The 20,354-nt window shown below is 37.1% G+C and overlaps 1 protein-coding gene across 1 annotated transcript; it reads right to left on the bottom strand.

Moving 5' to 3' along the window:
* Window positions 1-533: 533 nt before the first annotated feature.
* Pdc (phosducin) lies at window positions 534-19,590 on the bottom strand. The gene is made up of 4 exons (XM_004659504.3): window positions 19,503-19,590; window positions 8,300-8,377; window positions 5,749-5,897; window positions 534-1,061 (listed from the first exon to the last, which is right to left on the bottom strand). The coding sequence occupies exons 2-4, from the start codon at window positions 8,358-8,360 to the stop codon at window positions 534-536; spliced, it is 738 nt and encodes a 245-aa protein (XP_004659561.1). The 5' UTR covers window positions 8,361-8,377; window positions 19,503-19,590.
* Window positions 19,591-20,354: the final 764 nt, after the last annotated feature.

Below are 20,354 nucleotides of genomic sequence, written 5' to 3'. Positions count from 1 at the left end.
TGTCTTTTGAAAAAAAACTGCAATATTTTTAAACAACTTTGACATGGCACAACGTTTCTTTCTTATTCACTGATCTGACTGGGATGTAAGAGACCTTGTTAGATATATATATAATACTTGAGAAACAGTAAATTTATATAGAATATTTATTTCCTTGTGAGATTTTACTTTTATTGTACAAGCTAAATTGTAAGTAATAATGCAGCTTAAAATGCACAAATGAAAACAGGAAAAAAAGAGTATAAAAGCTAACACATAACATGAAAGGGATTTTTGGAAAGTGACATAACATTATCCACCTCTTTCTTTTTTGCTAATAGCTTGCTAAGAACTACAATGCTTTTGTAGTAAAGCATTATCTCAATTTGAATAATGGATTGTAAGACATACTACTAACATACTTTTAATGTCAATCTTTTTCCAAATTTACATAGGCATTGACATACTTAGTGTTCGCTAAAGGAACAGAGCTACTACTAGAGTCAATGATCAGTGTATAAAGAATAAATACAAGATATTGACATAGTGTGTGTCTATTCGATATCTTCTTCTTCCATGTTGGTCTGCTCTAGGGCATGTATCTCTCTTTCTGGCAGTAACCCATATTCATTCAGGAACGACTCCACATCCCCAGCAAAAAACTCCTCTGCAAATTGCTCAGCAACACTAATAAAATTACTTATGAGTTCCCCACCTTTGTAGACAAGCAGGGTAGGGAGTACATCTGAGGAAAAGCGGTCCCCAGCACCTGTATTAGAAGCTTTTATCTTACAGAATTTGACCATAGGGTATTCTGTAGCAAGGCATGTTAAACTACTGTTCAGAGCATCACAGCCCTTGACACCATCTTCATAAATGTGGACAACAATGGTGGTAATCTTCTGCTCCTTTTCGATTGTTTCCAGGAATTGCTCTCCTGTTTCCAGCTCGTATACAAAGCCATATCTAGGCCCAAAACTCAGCTTCTGATGCATGTCCTGCATGCACTGTCTACGGTACTTGCGAAGGCAGTTCTCATCCTCTTTGTCTTGATGGATTAGCTCATATTCTTGAATGCTCATCTGAAATCAACAAAATAAAAGATACCAACAATTTAATTAGAAAATAGTTTTCCTAGCTGGGCGTGGTGGCGCATGCCTTTAATCCCAGCACTCGGGAGGCAGAGGTAGGAGGATTGCCATGAGTTCAAGGCCACCCTGAGATGACAGAGTTAATTCTAGGTCCGCCTGGACCAGAGTGAGACCCTACCTCGAAAAACCAAAAAAAAAAAAAAATAAATAAAAGTTTTCCTGAGGCTGGAGAGATGGCTTAGTGGTTAAGGCACTTGCCTGTGATGCTCTAGTACCCGTGTAAGGCAGATATACAATGTAGTGCATGCATCTGGAGTTCATTTGCAATGGCTAAGGTTCTGGTGTGCCCATTCACTCTCTCTCTCAAATAAATAAGCAAAATATTTTTTAAATGAGTTTTTCTTGGACACAGCAGACCTAGGAGTTTGTCTTCTTAGACACACTAGACGTAGCCTCAAGTGTAGGTTTGTGTCTGTTGTCTTCTCTGTTTAGTCCATCTTCCCCATGTCCAATCTGGTCTCCTTGACACCATTTAAGCATCTGTCCAAATACCACTTTCTGGAATACTGGATTACTCTACTTGTAAGGGGCCTTGCTCTACACTCTTCATTCTTCATACTGTTTTTTTTTTTTTTTTCATAGCAATACTACTTCTTGAACTTGTCTCATATATTTGATCAACTGCTTAGCATCAATTTTTCTAATTAATGTGTTCAATGGGGGTAAGAATTTTAGTGCTTGATTGTATTTTCACTGCATCTGCTACTTAATATGGGTTCAGTAGTTCTTTCATGACAGATGTATGTAGAACTATTGCTAGTGTAGCTGAGGCTCAGTAGATTTGTGGTATCAGCTGGAGTTTTGGCACTTAACTACCCTCCACTTGGATTGTCAACAAAACACAGCTCTGAAATATCTATCTTTCACCAAAAAGAAATACACCCACACACTTAAGTGTGTTCCTAACAAATGCCTCTTCATGTTAGTGCTTCATCTGTAAAGGTGTTTAAATTTTTTAGCATATGGTTTACTTTAAGAAATATGATGCCAATGATTATTATGGGGAGGTAATATGATGGAGAATGGAATTTCAAAGGAGAAAGTGGGGGGGGAGGGAATTAACACGGGATTTTTTATAATCATGGAAAATGATAATAAAAATTTTAAAAAATAAAAAAATTAAAAAAAGAAATATGATGGACAGATTTTGCTACTATTTGGAGCTCTGGCCAGGAGGGTTAATGGCTGAACCAGCCATATCACCATCACTTGGTAACTTCTGGGAAAGGCACATTTATGGGCTCCACCCAGATCTCCTGAATCAGAACCTGTTAAGGGTGCGGCTAAGTAATCCATGTTTTAACAAGCCTCCTAGATTATTCTCCCCCCCACCCCCAGCCAAGGTTATTCTTAACCACTGGCCTAATCAAAAGTGAGAGATTTAACTTCTGTTTTCCAAGATAACTACTTTTCATTGTGACTAGAATATAAAATTACCTTCACATCCTTTTATAATATTGACTCCATTAATAATGTGATAACTACTGTTAATCACCTCTTCCCCCAATCCAAGAAAAAAAATATACAGAGGAGTGATGGGATATAATGTCATATGGTACACCAGAACCTTGAAAGTTGGATGGTCCCAAAACGGATCATAGCAGTTACCTTATTATCATGTAAGCACCTGAATAATGACTACCGTCAGTTTTCAAAGGAGAGGAAAATTATGATAGCAAGAAACTAGTACTCATGGAGAATCTTTCATGTCTCAGGCATTTTACATAGATTATGGTATTTAATCTGAGGTAGGTGTTATTAGCTTACTTTTATATAAGAAGATAGTGAAAATTAAATAGAAGTATCGTATGCCTTCTTGGTTTTCCAAGGTAGGGTTTCCCTCTCGCCCAGGCTGACCTGGAATTCACTATATAGTCTCAGGGTGACCTTGAACTCACAACAATCCTACTGCCTCTGCTTTCTGTGTACTGGGATTAAAGGTGTGTGCTACCACACCCGACACCTTTTGATTTTTCCTTTGTGCTTCCACCTCTTTCTACCTCTTTCTACTGCCTCCTACTTGTTTTCTTTTTTTATATATATAAATATTTTTATTTATTTATTTATTTATTTGAGAGCTACAGACACAGAGAGAAAGACAGATAGAGGGAGAGAGAGAGAATGGGCGCGCCAGGGCTTCCAGCCTCTGCAAATGAACTCCAGACGCGCCCCCTTGTGCATCTGGCTAACGTGGGACCTGGGGAACCGAGCCTCGAACTGGGGTCCTTAGGCTTCACAGGCAAGCGCTTAACCGCTAAGCCATCTCTCCAGCCCTTATTTTTTACTTATTTATTTGAAAGCAACAAACAGAGAGAGAAAGAGGCAGATAAAGAGAGATAGAGATTGGGTACACCAGGACCTCCAGCTGCTGCAAACAAACTCCAGATGCATGCGCCCTCTTGTGCATCTGGCTAACGTGCGTACGGGGGAATCAAGGCCTTCACAGGCAAACGCTTAATCGCTAAGTCATCTCTCCAGCCGCTAGTTGTTTCCTTAATGGTTTTATTATATTCCTTTTCTTTTTTTTTTGTTTTCAAGGAAGGATCTTATTCTATCCCAGTCTGACCTAGAATTCACTTTGTAGTTCCAGGCTGGCCTAAAACTCACAGTGATCCCTCTACCTCTGCCTCCCTAGTGCTGGGATTAAAGGTGTATGCCTCCATGCCCAGCTATTATTCTTTTTTAAATGTTTGTTTTAAATTTTTATTCAGTATTTTCCTTTAAAAGAAAAAAAAAGTAATGAAGAAATGATCTTGCTTTGCTGCTCAGTCTGGCCTGGAGCTCTGGTACCTCAGGGTAGCTTGGAACTCAAGATCCTCCTGCCTCAGCCTAACAAGTACTGGTACAAGCATTTGCCATCCCTTTCTCTGATTCTCATACTTTTCTCTGTGAATATTATGGAACTAAATTAATTTACTTTTGTCCTAAAAATGTTAAATATTTTTGTATAGTTCTTAAGTTGGTATGATATTTTTGTTAACTTAGGAGACCAAACAACAGAAATACTGATTTGATGATATATTTTGAACATTGATATCACAATTTATTCCATTCATACATCTAGGCATATAGATATTTAGGCATTCAGGCAATTTTCCAAAGTTTAATCTTAGAGTGTCAACCATTTGATAGTATTTTATATTTAATAACACTTTTTTATTTATTTTCCTTTCATATCTGTTTAAAACAAGTTTAAGTGTTCTTGTAATTTCTCAGATGGAAAAGTGCAATTGTCTATTTTACCTTGTAAGCAACTCAGTGAGGAACCAGCCTCTACCCTTGCAAAATCTTAAAGAATATCATCATGGCCAGAAGCCATGTCCAAGGTATATTTCTCATCACGTTCTATTGAAACTCAGTACCCTACTGATACTAGTTTGGAGACAGATAACCCACTAAAGTGGTTTTCCCCACAAATGAAAATTATCATTCTTGTTGTATGCAAGACTACATGCTAATTATGATGATTTTAAAATGACCTAAAAGCTAAAGAAAAGAAGTAACAAATACTGAAATTCCACCAATTTAACATTAACATTTTATGGGCTATCTTTCAATGTATACCTTTATGATATAAGCATACACATTATATGACTTCAATAAGTGAGTTGTTTATTAAATGCTGCCTTTTTAAACTTAAGACTTATTCTGCTTACCTTTTCCCTCTTTTCTTGGCCAAATTATAAATATTGTCAACTTGATGAGGGTTTCTGTACTTTTCTGCATATCAGTTCATATGCTTATAATCATATAGACATAAAAGTATAACAAAGATATGTTTGTGTTGCTGTAGAGAATTGAATTATTCATGTAATTTATAATTCTGGGATTTACTTTCACATATCATGAAAATACCCCTACATCAATCCTTATATCTGTAACTCATTCTTTTGACAGCCAGGTATATTTCTTTTTTATTTGTTTCTATTAAGTAGAAACTTTATATGGACACATGTTGGCAACATTGTTTCCCTCCTCCCTGTGCCCACTGCACTGAGGGTCCTCTTTAGTGGGGTTGCTGGTATTCACCATGGAGTTGTGGGTTATGAGTTGTGAGAGCAGCAGTCAGTCACTGTGTGTTTGGGGGCGAGGGGAGTGCCTCTAGATATTCCCTCCTACCCCGTGGCTCTTACATTCTCCTCCCCTTTCCATAAACTTCCCTGAGCCTTGGTGGGTGTGCTTTAAGTGTACATTAGTGTTGAGCTCTCGGCAGTTTTTGCATTTCTGGTTTGGAGCATTTTGAGTATCCTCGGTGTCTGTCTCCATCACCATGGTCCAGGTTGTCAGGCTCACCTTGGAAGCAGCACTCTTGTTCATCTTGCCAGTTCCTCTCTGTGATTTCCCCTAGGCTCTAGCTGCTGTGGGAAGGGTGGTTCATCTCCTTCCAGGGAGTCAGCTAGTCTTGTCTTGTTGATAGATTTTGGTTGTCCTTGGTTCTCACTGCAGCCATGTATGTTTATTAGTACAGAATACCTTCATCACATATTCACTTTAACAAGGGATTCACTTCATTTCTACCTAGCTTTTGACAGTAACAATATGACTGTGCCAAATACACATCATGATAGGGATTGAGCCTCAACACACTTAGTTTACTGTTAGCTGTTGCTTATCTTACCTTCCTTCCCAGTCTTTCTTTTGAGTCTTTGTCATCTCTGCTCTGAGAAGACATTCGTCTGAGAATCTCCTTCTTGTTAGGTGGCATTGAATCACCATCTTCACTTTCTAGTTTAAACTTTCTCCAGTCACTTATTACTCCTTTGGGTCCTGAAAGAAAAATTTTAAAAGAGTGTTTGCTCAATTGGAACCTGTGTTAGGTTTGCCATGGGAATAGACTTGTCCTGTACTACATCACAAACAAACATCTTGTTTGTGCTAGAAATTCCCTTCTGCACTTCTAAAACATTCTCTCAGATTAAATTTATTAAGTGGGCTTTGGTAAAGAATCTCTGAAACATGAGCACTAATGAAAATATAAGCTAGGAACTTTGAACTATTGGGAAAAGTTGTAGTAAAGTTAAAAGTTGTAGTAAAGTTAAAATATGTAAAAGAAACTAGAAATTTAGAAAAATTGTCATTTCATTAACACAAGAAAGAAGCTTTTGTAATAAACAAACATTGGTACTACAAACTGGAATTATTGGAGAAATAGTAACAATGGTACCTAAAAGATAGCCAATGACAAAAGGATGTGAATTCAATTAGCAAAAGTAAAATGGCCGTAAGAATATCATATATCGCTACCTTATTCCTTTAAGGTCCTAAGACTATTTCATAAACATAGAAGGGATAAGATTTTCAAGTTTAAGAAAAATCAATTAAAGGGTTGAAGATAGATGAAGCTCAATTGGGACAGTGTGTGGCCTTGCATCATGAAGCTCTGTGTTTCAACACAGCAAGAAAAAAAAAAAAAAAAAGGTAACTCACAGGTGATCTAACTAGAATTCTAACATTCAGTTACCAATTGTCCTGAAAAATAAGTTTATGAAAACATGTGCTATTAGACTGAATATCCTTCAATATAGTTTAATATTCTGTACTTAGGTACATTCTCTTTATCCCTTATATTGCATAATAATTTATTCATACTATATGTGATAGAGATGATATAATTCTTTTGGTATTTTCGAGGTAGGGTCTCACTGTAGCCCAGGCTAACCTGGAAGTCACTATGGAGTCTCAGCATGGCCACAAACTCACAGCAATCCTCCTACCTCTGCCTCCTGAGTGGAGATGATATAATTTTAATAAAAATTTATTATACTTTTTGGTCTATTTAGGTAGGTTCTCGTTCTGACACAGGCTAATCTGGAACTCATTCTATAGCCCAGGCTGACCTTGTACTCAGTCAATCTTCCTCGGTATCTTGATGTTGAGATTAAAGGCATGAACCACCAAGCCTACTTTAATATGAATTTATTAGAACTATATTTTACTTTAAAAATATTTTTAAATATGTGTGTGTGTGAGAGAGGGGACAAGCATGTATGTATTCATGCCTGTATGCAAGAGAGTGTCAGGGCTGCATGCAAACAAATTTAAAATGCATACATCACGTTGTGCATCTGGCTTTACCTGGGTTCTGGGGAACTGAACATCAGTCCTACAGGCTTGGAAAACAAGCACCTTTAACTACTGAGTCATCTCCCCAGCCCTGTTACAACTATTTTTATGAGTTGTATGCAGGTGATCATTCCAGATGCTTTGTGTTTATGCAGAATATGCATGTATATTTATGTGTGTGGAAAGAAGAAACCTGGTTTTCACCAAATGACACGTTAGCATAGCCTTTCCTTACCTTGCTCTTTACACTTCATGGTGCATCTAGAAGATCTTTTAATGTACATACATAAAGAGGTTCTTCATTTCCCTCCCTCCCTTTCTTCTCTTCCCTTCCTTTTTCCTCTTTCCTTTCTTCCCTCTTTCCCTTTCTTCCTTCTTTCCAATGACTTTTATTAACCTTTTCTCTTTATTTCATACTTTGGAAGATATTCCTACCATACCAATTATAACATTGACTCCTGGTATTTTGTCTAGGGCTAGTGTGATTTCATTTAAACATATGCCTACATTTAAAGGTTCCAATCTATATTAAAGGAGCATGAATTACTACTCAAGATTCATAGCATCAAAAGTTGCCTGAATTTTAAAATTTGTCGTAATGGTTAACTTTTAGACTGTTGGTAGTGGAACATAGACAAGCCATGTACAATGAGCAGATTAAGAAAACAGGCTCTGGATAAAATGAACTTTTAGATTTTCTTAGAAAGTTTGAAATCCATTGGATTAAAGAATTCCTTCTCATTCTCTTATTTTTTCTACTTGAAAAAGTTAAAAATGAAAGATTATTTACCTTTGCTCTACTAGTTACAGAGTACCAAGGAAAGTCTGTAGTGGGAGCAAACAGGGAGATTGGGGTATGGAAAGATTAATTAAAATGCAGATAAACAAGTCTTATGGTAATTGGGTAGAAAGAAATTATCAATAATTAGTATTTCCTATATCATTAAAGCTTTTGGATTATTTCTTATCAAGTTAATTTATGCATGCAAATATTTTATAGATTATTCCCATGAAGTTATTGAACTCTGTTGAATATTATAAGTAAGTATAGTAGATGTTTCTAGATGTAATCCTAGTTTAATTGTTTTTATTCCAACTATACTGACCTGTATGTGTGGCTTGTCCTTCAAAGTCTTCCTCCAAACTTTGACTTTTGGCTTCTTCCATTTTAGAGCTGGTACAATCTGTAGGATGCATAAATAATGATGCAGATAAGGTCCAGAATGTACATGCATGCAGAGAGACATAAAAATACGTGTGTGTGTGTGTGTATGTGTGTGTGTGTGTGTGTGTATTTGTAAACTCCAACCACTAGTTTCCATGGTAGGTTAAGGGTTTTCACTATGTGAAAAAGTGCTATAATATTTCCTTTTGTATTGTAATAGCACAGTAATTAACATGTATTACTTAGGATGTCTGGGTAATTTATGTGTTGTCTTTAAAAGACGTTTTGCCTTTATTTTGTCCCTGGTTAACACTGTTAGTACTGATTACCTTCTTTTTTACTATTATATTTACAAATTTCATAAATTATATACCAATATTTTATAAATAAAAATTAATAATAATTAGTTTGTTATGAGCACTTACCATGTGGCAGACATTTTTACATTAATTTATGTGACAATTCCTTTTAATGTCTCATAGCTATATGTGGTATGACAACTGTCAGTTGTATTTTACAGTTGAAGAAGCTAAAGGGCAGGGATTTTTAATTACTCACCCATAGTTAGTAAATGGTAGAACAAGGATTTAACCTGTATTTGATTTTGGAGCCTACTGTTATCCATTGCACTATTAAAAGAGTAAAGTTTTATGTATGTGGTTTGGAAAATACAAGCTTTGGCATTGAAGTAACATTGAAAAATGATGGCCCAAGAACCATTTCTAATCTATACTTAACATCATATCATTTTTCTACACCAAAGTGCAAGTTTGGATGAAATCACTATCCACCAAGGAAACAAAAGCAACCAGTAGGCTGGAGAGATGGCTTAGCAGTTAAGGTGAACCGAAGGACTCATGTTTGACTTTCCAGGTCCCTCAAACAAAGTGATTTAAGTGTGCAAGGACACACAAGGGGGCATATGTGTCTGGAGTTTGTTTGCAGTGGCTGGAGGCCCTGGTGTGCCAATTCTCTCTCTCTCTTTCATATATATATGGCAAGTCTGTTGGGCTTGCCTCAAAAAAAATTAAAAACAACCAGTAACTAAACGTTTAGTACTTAAAAAAAATTCTTTTGCGGGCTGGAGAGATGGCTTAGTGGTTCAGCGCTTGCCTGTGAAGCCTAAGGACCCCAGTTCGAGGCTTGGTTCCCCAGGTCCCACGTTAGCCAGATGCACAAGGGGGCGCACGCATCTGGAATTCGTTTGCAGTGGCTGGAAGCCCTGGTGCACCCATTCTCTCTCTCTCCCTCTATGTGCCTTTCTCTCTGTGTCTGTAGCTCTCAACTAAATAAATAAAAAATGAACAAAAAATTTTTTTTGTTCATTTTTTATTTATTTAGTTGAGAGTGACAGAGAGAAAGAGGCAGATAGAGAGACAGAGAAAAGAATGGGCGCACCAGGGCCTCCAGCCACTGCAAACAAACTCCAGACGCGTGTGCCCCCTTGTGCATCCGGCTAACGTAGGTTCTGGGGAATTGAGCCTTGAACCGCGGTCCTTAGGCTTCACGGGCAAGTGCTTAATGGCTAAGCCATCTCTCCAGCCCAACGTGTAGTACTTTTAAGAAGCTAAAAAATACCGAAAACTGATGGCCATGTTTATTCATAGGAAACTCCTTGATAGCTTGATGTAGAACTTAGCTCACAGTTGAATCCAGCTTACTTGCTGTGGTGGTTTGAATGAACTGTTCCCCATAGGTTCATGTGTTTTGAATACTTGGCCCCCAGCTAGTGGCAAGTTGGGAAAGTTATGGAGCCTTTGTAGAGTGGAATCTGGCTGTGTGTCACTGGGGGTCACTTTGGGGTAAGATAGGCTGGCTCCACGCCCAGTACATAGACTACTTCTTTCCTGCTGCCATGAGGAGTGATGTCTGCCTGGCTGTTTGCTGTTTTCCTGCTTTCTCCTAGAAACTGTGAGCCAAAACAGAACCTTTCCTTCCATGAACTGCTTCTGATGGAGTGTTTTGCCCCAGAAATAAGAAGGTTAACTGCTACACTTGCTTATTTTCCAATTATGTGGTAAATTCTATTATTATACATGCTCATATATTCTATAAGATATGCATCTAGTTGTGATCCTTCTGAAATCCTCATCAGAGAGGGTATATTAACAGTACATAGGGCTGGAGAGATGGCTTAGTGATTAAGGTGTTTGCCTGTAAAGCCAAAGGACCCAGATTCGATAACCGAGGGCTCACATTAACCAGATGCACAAGGGGGTGTATGTGTCTGGTGTTCATTTGTGGTGGCTTGAGGCCCTGGTGTGCCCATTATCCCCCCACCACATAAATAAAAAATTAAAAATTTAAAAAGTAGATAGACTAAATTTTGCTGCCTTTTCCTCTTTGCCTCCTTTCAAACTCAACTTTTAAAAAATTTATGTTTGTTTTTTTTAAATTTTTATTAACATTTTCCATGATTACAAAATAAATCCCATGGTAATTCCCTCCCTCCCCACCTCCACACTTTCCCATTTGAAATTCCATTCTCCATCATATTACCTCCCCATTACAATCATTGTAATTACATATATACAATATCAACCTATTAATTATCCTCCTCCCTTCCTTTCTCTTCCCTTTATGTCTCCTTTTCAACTTACTGGCCTCTGCTACTAAGTATTTTCGTTCTCACACAGAAGCCCAATCATCTGTAGCTAGGATCCACATATGAGGGAGAACATGTGGTGCTTGGCTTTCTGGGCCTGGGTTACCTCACTTAGTATAATGCATTCCAGGTCCATCCATTTTTCTGCAAATTTCATAACTTCATTTTTCTTTACCGCTGAGTAGAACTCCATTGTATAAATGTGCCACATCTTCATTATCCACTCATCAGTTGAGGGACATCTAGGCTGGTTCCATTTCCCAGCTATTATAAATTGAGCACCAATAAACATGGTTGAGCACGTACTTCTAAGGAAATGAGATGAGTCCTTTGGATATATGCCTAGGAGTGCTATAGCTGGGTCATATGGTAGATCAATCTCTAGCTGTTTTAGGAACCTCCACACTGTTTTCCACAATGGCTGGACCAGATTGCATTCCCACCAGCAGTGTAGAAGGGTTCCTTTTTTTCCACATCCCCGCCAACATTTATGATCACTTGTTTTCATGATGGTGGCCAATCTTAATGAGCTTATAAAGTAGTAGGTTTCTATATGGCATTTTCAAAAAAAATGTATTTATTGATCCTCCTTCCCTCATCTTCCTACACTCCTATCCTCCTTCTTTCCTCCACCCCCAGCCTCCTTTATGCCTTTATAACACATGTGGCCTATTGCCTTCCTCCCCCTTCCTCAAGACCTCTTTCTCCTTTGTTACGGTCTCTTTTTTAGTTTCATAGGCTATACCCATACTCACACAATCACTATAGACTCAACATAATCCACAGTCAATTTTTAGTACTGATGTCATCTAGTTTGTGATTTGAATTCTTTCCTAGCTTTTGTTGAGTTATACTTCAACCAGGAATTGGTCTTTTTAGTACATTCTCAAGGCACAAGATGACAAACTAAAACTCTTTTGTCTTGATTTTGTGGTGCCAAATGTTAGCCTAAGATGCACAAAATAACCCATGTATCTGGAGTTCATTTGCAGTGGCTAGAGGCCTTGATGTGCTCATTTTCCTCATTTTCCCCTGCCCATTTCTCTCTCTGCTTGCAAAAAAAAAAAAAAAAAAAAAAGAAAAGAAAACACTTTAAAAAGTTGGACTGGTCCTGTAGTTTTGTTTCCTTTACTATGGTCACTAGCCAGAATCACTTGAAGTAAAATCTCTGCCAATTTGATTCTTCCCACTTGAACAAGGGAAGGCTTTTAAGTTAATGCTGTTAAAAGAAAACCAAATAATTCTAGAATATTTCTGTAATTATAAGGGTAATAAAGAATATAGAATTAAATGCATTTAGCAACTTTCAAGCATAATGGAAAAAAGAAAAGTAATAAATGTTATTGGACAGATGATGCAACATTAAGGACTTCAGTTATTTTAGGAATATATTTTTAAATTTTTACTTGCCCTTCCCCCACACTCTGGAATCATTAGAACATGGCTTGCATAATTATCTGGGGAATTCTAGGCTTATACCAATCTGTCCCTTTCAGTAATCTTATTTGAATATGTGGCTTGGAGCCTATAATTCATGTTATAATTCTATAGAACTGACAAGGTCAGAACCAAGGAAAGCTTGAAAACTGTCGCAGCTAGCAAGGTCCTTAGCTGACTTTGATTAAATGTGATACAGTTTTCCTGGATGAGACTTTTCACAGTTTACAATACTTGCTACTCTCCATCTGGAGTAATTTTTGTTCTCTGCTCCTCCCGCTTTTCTTTGTTTTTATTTTATCTTTATTTTAGAGAGAGAGAGAGACAGACAGAAAACTGGCATGCCAGGGCCTCAGCCATTGCAATTAAATTCCAGATGCCTGTGCCACCTAGTGGGCATGTGTGACCTTTCACTTGCCTCATCTTTGTACATCTGGTTTACATGGGATCTGGAGAGTCGAATGTGGCTCCCTAGGCTTCGCAGTCAAGTGCCTTAACCATTAAGCCATTTCTGCATCTCTCCTCCCACTTTTCTGTACAATTGATATCCTCTGAACTAGCTCCAGATTCTTATCATTCAGATAAACATAATAATGGCATTTCTGTTATATACCAACCACTCATTGGAGTTGTGCCAATTTCAATCAATCCCTTTATCAGAAAGATAATCCGGTTACTTAGATCAAACCTTATCCATTGAGTGCATTAGTATCTACTGAGACTATATTGTGCCATACATTTCTTGGGGCTCTGAATTACATGAAGAACAGAGCTATTTCAGTAAAGTGTTTACTAATACTCAGATGTGAGCCAGCTAGGCTGCCTGACTTGGTAAAATACAGAGTCCATCTAGGTAATTACCTAATGTGTCTCTTGGAACTAGAGTATAAAAATGGGCAAAATTGCCAGGCGTGGTGGTGCACGCCTTTAATCCCAGCACTTGGGAGGCCCAGGTAGGAGGAGTGCCATGAGTTTGAGGCCACCCTGAGACTACATCGTGAATTCCAGGTCAGCCTGGGCTACAGTGAGAACCTACCTTGGAAAAAAGCAGAACAAAACAAAACAAAAAAATGGGCAAAATTTGATGCTGCCTACTGCCAGGGAAAGGAATGAATAGATTTGAAAAAAAATACTATGACATGGGCATACTTACTGTACAACTTGCAGCCTGATAAAATTATCTACATTCCTATTAATTTTCCTTGTCACTGCCTCACTTTAGTATGTACTGATTATCCCAAATAATTTATATTCATCAAAACTTACATTAGCATCCTAAAAGTAATCAACTTAGTATCTGATAGGGACATAAATATTGACACATAGTATTTTATTTCTGCTTGATAAAATCAAAATATATATCCATAATTTAGCTGGGTGTGGTGATATATGTCTTTAATCCCAGCACTGGGGATGCAGAAGTAGGAGTATCACCATGAGTTCAAGGTCAGCCTGAGATGATAGTGAACTGCAGGTAAGTCTGGCCTAGAGAGAAACTAACTATCTCTCTCTCTCCATATATATATGTATATATATATATATATATATATATATATATATATATATATATATATATAATTTAAAAACCTACATGGCTTGAAATGATATTGTGAATGGATAAATATTCCATCTGTGCCTTGAGGTAAGATTTAGGACAGCAATAAGATTATTATAAGACTGAGTGATAAAAAGCAGAAGTTTGTATGATGGGGAACTGGTGAGAAAAAGCATGAACATAGGTAGAAACTGTCACCTTCATCAAGACTTACTGTGTTTCAAAAGCTATTGTATTTTCCATCTTACATAGATACAAAATTTCTATTCCTGCTCTTTTTAAATTTTAGGCTGTTGTAATTGTTTTGAAATAGGATCTCATGCATGCCAGTCTGGCCAGGAACTCACTGCGGATGACCTGTAGTTTCTGATCCTCCTGCCTCAGCCTCCATATAGCTGGAATACAAGTGGAGCCACCAGGCCTAGTTAAGAAATGAACTCAAATTTCAAAGAATGGCATTTAATTTTCACATCTGTCATTAAAGTAATAGTTCTATGACTCTAGAAATCTTTAAGATCAGTTTCTCAAATTAAGTCTGTTTGCTTCATGGACCTATTACTTCCTAACACATTTTATGTGAAAAATTAGTAATCTAGGAATCATGGTAAAAACTATATTCCCAGCCCTCAGTAGGCAGAGGCAAGAGGATCTCATTTGAGGCCAATCTGAGCTACATAGGGAGATACCTTTGCCCAATTCTTTTAAAGTTTTTTTATATTTTATTTATTTATTTGAGAGAGAGAGAGAATGGGTATGCCAGGGCTACTAGCCACTGCAAATGAACTCTAGGTGTATGCGCCTCTTTGTGCAACTGGCTTATGTGGGTAATGGGGAATCGAACCTGAGGCCTTAGGCTTCACAGGCAAGTATCTTAACCACTAAGCCATCTCTCCAGCCCCCCATTTTTTTTTCAGACAGGGTTTTATGTAGCACACATGGCCTTCAACTCTGTGTAACTGAGAATAATTTTGAATTACTGTGAGATTACATGGATATACCACCATCACCACCAGTTTATGTGCTGGGCATGAAGCCTTGGGCCTCGTATGTGGTAGCCAAGCACTTAATAAGCTGAGCTGCATTCTCAGACATCCTTTCTCATTCTCTCTCTAACTCCTTCTCTCTCACTCTATTTTAAAGACAGGATCTAATGCTTTTGTGTGTGTTTCCTTAGAAAATGAACCCTAAGTCTTTCAAATTTTTTACCACTTTTCTTAGTCAAAAGTAACAAATAAACAGTTTCTTGGTATCTCTCTCTGTGTAGGGTGCTATAACAAAGTACCAGGTACCATGTGGTTCAAACAAAAAACAAACCCAGTAAGGTCAGTCATGCTCTCTAATATCTCTTATAAAGACACTATAGAATCCATGTCATACCCCTATGGGTTCATTTGGAATTCCTTTAGTAAAGGTCCTACTTCTGAATATGTCACATAGGGGATTAGGACATTACCATCTGTGTGTTTGTGTGTGTGTCTGTATGTGTGTGTGGTTGGGGGGGGGTTACAATTCAGTACATAGTTCTTGGCTGTGAGTTTTCTAAGAATAATTTAAATTATGCACACTCTAGATGCTGTTTCTGTGCTCTGGACTTTCCCAAGGCTGCTGAAGCTTTGGAGCCTCTTGGTTTTGTGGGATTGTCCCCATGTGGCCTAAGGGTTGCAGTCAGAAATGAGGCAAATCCAGAAGTAGCTCCTCTCCCATTTGCCTGTGGTTCATCACTGTTTCTTGTCCTGCTTCTGAAACCAGACTTCTGGGATTCTACAGAAAGTCTCACCAAAATATAGGCTTGGATCCTCCCTTCATGTGAGATTATATAAGCATTTTTGGTTAATCCTCTTGTCATTCTTATGTCCTTAAGAAAATCTTAGTGGTAACATACTAACTGCAGTGGAACCAAGGAAGTGCTATCTTGTGAGACAGCTAAGCCAGCAGAATGGCTAGGTGGATGCAGTTGGGCTCTTGATTTGGATTCCACGAGAGTGTCACCTGAACCATTCACCCTTGCTGGCCTCCTGTTCAGCCTTTTCCCAGTTGTAGCAGTACTTCTCCAGTCCTGCACTGCAGTGTTTTCCAAGGTGACTGTGAGTTAATCTGATCAACTAAGCCAGGCTAATGTTCTTACCGCTGCTAATGTGTTAATATGAGATGATTTAACCCCTACCAGGAATATCTTTCCCACTGTCATATTGGACTCCTGTAGAAATAATTTCTACCTTTACTAAAATAAGTTATCAGCAGTGGTCTTTCAAATCATAATGGTTATTTCACTAAAGAGCTATTTCCCTTTTTATTCTGCACACACTTTGAGAAGGAGAGATGGCTACCTCAGAGTGATGTGGCCCTAGGCTAGAATCGGTATAGAGGGAACTTTATATTTCATATCTGGTCATTCCTTAAATTACTGTCTAAATGATTTATTTGTGTTTATCTTTTCTCAAAGGAGGAATTTGGATTTTTGCAGGTAGGAGCCATGTGTTTGAATGCTGTAGATAGCAGGATAATATCGAGTTTGGCACTATGGCACTTGGCTACAAATACAGCTCCACAAACTATTGACCTTGGGAAAATACTAAGTCTTTGTTCCTTACTTTCTCATTCATAAAATTGGAGTAATAATAGTGTCTACCAGCTAGGTGTGGTGGTGCACACTTTTAATCCCAGCACTTTGGGAGGCAGAGGTAGAAGGATTGAGACTACCCAGTGAATACCACCCTGAGACTACCCAGTGAATTCCAGGTTAGCCTGGGCTAGACTAAGACCCTACTTCAAAAAGCAGAAACAAAAAAACAATAGTGTATACCTTCAAAAGTCACCTAAAGGTTAAATGAGGGAAATTATGCAAAGTGTGTAGTATTTCATGTTGATTAATTACTAACTAAGCTTAATAGGTCTTTAGAAAGATTAATTTTATAATTAGTAAATAATCAAATATTACAAAATTAAATCAAAACTTTAAATTTACTAATATGTTTGGTCAATCAAATTTTATTTAGAAATCAATACATGCACTGCTTATATCTATCCCACCCAAAGAACACACGAATGTGTGCATACTTACAGACATATCATATGTTTTATTCCTTAACTGTTTTATATTTTCATGCTTTATTACTGACTGGGTCATTTATAATAGTGATCATTTGCCACAAAGCATTTAAGAACATACAGATGGGATTAATTTGAAATTATGAAATATGGTATAGTAAAATGTACATTAAATTGCTTGAAAAAATAATAAGAAAATTATGACCATAGGAATCCAAGGGGAGTATGGCAATGTTGATTTACAGTGAACATGACTTGTTTTCTAATGAACTGAATCATAATTTTGCACGTTGCTAAGTGGTTTTCTATTTGATTTTCCTTCTGTGTTTATGTAACAATGCTTTATATATCTTCTTTGCATTTCAGTTCTGTAAGGAAATGGGCATTTTCCAAGAAAGTAACAAGTACAGACTTTTGTTTCCATCTTTAGTCATTCTAGTTGTTAATTTGCAGATAGATCAACTTTTACATTTTGTCATGCCATAATGAGAGGAAAGTGTGTGCATGTGTGTGTGCATGGTGTATACATGTGTCAGATGTGTGCACCTGTGTGCATGAATGCAAAGTCAAGAGGAGACTGTTAGGTACACTCGCTCTTGTATAGTTCTTCAGCCTTCCCTTGAGATAGAGCCTCTCCCTGAACCTGGAGCTGCTATATTTTTTTTCTGTCAAGACTGACCAGCCAGCCCCAGCAGTTCTCCTGTCTCCACCCCCTCAAAACTGGGGTTATAATTGTAGGTAGCATGCCTATATTTTATTTGGGTCTGCTTCCCACTGATCTATCTCCCCAGCCCAAGTGTCACCATAATCATGAGTGGAATACAGGACACACAGTCCTAAAAATTACTATAATGGATAAGAAAATGAGTGGCTGAAATTCAGCAAATGTAATTTTGCTGTTCTTTGCATATAAAGCACACACCCTTAATTTATGTATTACTCCCTCCACCTAGAGTCTAGATAAAGTTAATGGTGACTTTGATGGAAGAACCATGATGGCAACTTTGATAAAGACACTTCAGAGCAGTTTTCATAGCTCCTTCCATGCTCAAATAGTTTTCAACAATCAAGATTAGGGTGGTAGAAGGTGAAGGAAGTCTCTTAAACAATTTTCTGTCAGGAGTGCATAGCAAATAGCAGTCTCACACTTGTCACCCTATATCATCAGCAAATAGTATTCTTTGAAAATATGAGCTTATGTAAAAGTTGACCTATTTCCAAGTTAATAATTATGATTGACTACTTGTGCCTAATGAAAACACATGAGCCTATCCAGGTTTGCTCTTACAGCATACAGACCTTCTCCGACTTGTGGAGAGAAGTGTCATAATCTTATAAGAAATTCTTCTTTTGGTATGTTTTTTTCTTATAAACACATTTGTTCCAGTACACACTGTTTTTTGTTGTTGCTTTGTTGTGCTTCCCCCACAACTCCCCGAGATAGAGTTGAACTCTGTGTAGTCTCAGGCTGGCCTCAAACTCATGGTGATCCTACTACCTCTGCTTCTCGAGTGCTGGGATTAAAGGTTCACAAATAATAACACGTAACCTAAAATTTACTTGGTGAGTATACAATTTTGACAAAATTTGCCTTAATAGAGTAGATGATTGATGAAGTTTTTTTTAATTTATTTTTATTAGGTATGGACATATTTAGTAGGTAAACAATACATGTTGGTACCGTCCTTTCCCTCCTCCTTGCCCCTTTTGTGAAAGTTATTTTATACCTTAATGTTAGGTGATTCTAAGTACCCTGCATAATTGGAAAACATATAATAAATGAATGTCAAAAGCTATTTTGCAGTTAATAAGCTGCATTGCAAAACAATACTGCACTCATTTTCATCATGCAAATTGTAAAGTGTTAGTAAAATAATGTTGATGGAGCAAAACAGAAGAAAATGTTTACTTATATCAAGTATAACAATGGTGACATAACAAATATCATCTAATTCTCAGTATCTTGGTATTATTAATGTTTCAGTTATTTGAAGCAGACATTTTTATCTCCATTTACAAGTTTTAAAAAGACAGCACAAACTAAAATATGCAGTATTTAGTAAAATGCTCCAAAATATACAACTGATTGATTCAGAGATCTGAGAATGCTTTAATGTTTAATGAAATACTTGTTTCAAAACATATAGCCAATCTTTCAAACACACAGTGCAAGGAATTATCATTTTTTCCTTTCAGTTATTCTCTCACTCAAAGGAAGAATAAAATTTTAAATTTTAAAATTAATTCTCTGTGTCTGGTTTTATTTTAACTGTTTATAATTTCAGATTCAAAGTTGTATATTAATTATGAATTACTAGTGGAGATGACTGTATAAATTGTTTTAGAAAGGAAAGATATATAGTATGTAATTATCTTTGTAGTATATATGCTGTTTCATTGAAATAAGTTAAAAGAACATAAGAATATATAGCAAAATTTTTCTTTTCCCTCAGGCAAAAATTAAAAAAATACTTTCAAAACAATTACCTCCAGACTTACAGTTTAGAGCTCTGGGCCTGGTGTCCTTGATAATGTTCAGTGGGCGAGAATCCCTGTGCACTAAACTCCTTTTGAACTTGGACCAGTGTAAGCTCAGAGTTAAGAGCCCTGAATCTTGATGACCCTTGCAGAAATAGCTCTGTACATATAATAGGATTGGCAGAAAAGAATTAGCAAAGCCTATTCATTACCAATAGAGCAAAACCAAATAAATTAAAATATGAAAAGCTTCAGGCTTTGTACTTATCACAAAGTTTGCCCATCTCTTTGTTGTTGATATTTGAGAAAATATGCCTTCCAGCACAGACTTCTGATATTTATTCTCTAGAATTCTCTTACCATTTTTCTTCTTTCTTTCTCATTATTTATTTATCTGCCATCAGAGAGAGAGAGAATGAGAGAAAGAGGGAGTAGGTGTGTCAGAGTGTCTTGCCATTACAAAAGAGCTCCTCTTGCACGTACCACTTTGTACGTATGGCTTTACATGGGCTCAGGGGCATTGATCCTTGTTATCAGGCTTTGCAAATGTCTTTAACTATTTAGCCATCTCACCATTCCTGTTTCCTAAGAGGAAATATATCATTCTTTCTGATCGGGAAATTTTTCCTGAACTGTAAAAAGTATCCTCAACATCATTTGCCAAGGTCCATGTTATCCTTTAAAATTCACAAACTAGTTTATATCTTTTCTGTTTTGCTCATTGGAATGATTTCTTTATTACAAGAGAAAACTGCATCATGTATTTTAAAAAATCTGGGTAGTTATTCATTTTTTCAATGCAATTCATTAAAAAGTTTGAATATTCTATGCTTCTTTTAGTTTGGCTTAAGTCCATTTATTTTGGTTGTTGAC

The sequence above is a fragment of the Jaculus jaculus genome, chromosome 1, assembly GCF_020740685.1.
Source record: "Jaculus jaculus isolate mJacJac1 chromosome 1, mJacJac1.mat.Y.cur, whole genome shotgun sequence".
Classification (NCBI taxonomy): Eukaryota; Metazoa; Chordata; class Mammalia; order Rodentia; family Dipodidae; genus Jaculus; species Jaculus jaculus.
The sequence above is the reverse complement of the archived record's forward strand: the minus strand, read 5'-3'. Positions and strand labels throughout refer to the sequence as shown.

Coding starts and splice junctions, on each gene's coding strand:
- Pdc (XM_004659504.3), bottom strand. CDS start 8,360: ATGGAAGAAGCCAAAAGTCAAAGTTTGGAGGAAGACTTTGAAGGACAA. Junction 5,898..8,299: donor AGGACAAGCCACACATACAG/GTCAGTATAGTT, acceptor TTTTTCTTTCAG/GACCCAAAGGAGTAATAAGT. Junction 1,062..5,748: donor AAGAAAGACTGGGAAGGAAG/GTAAGATAAGCA, acceptor TGTTGATTTCAG/ATGAGCATTCAAGAATATGA.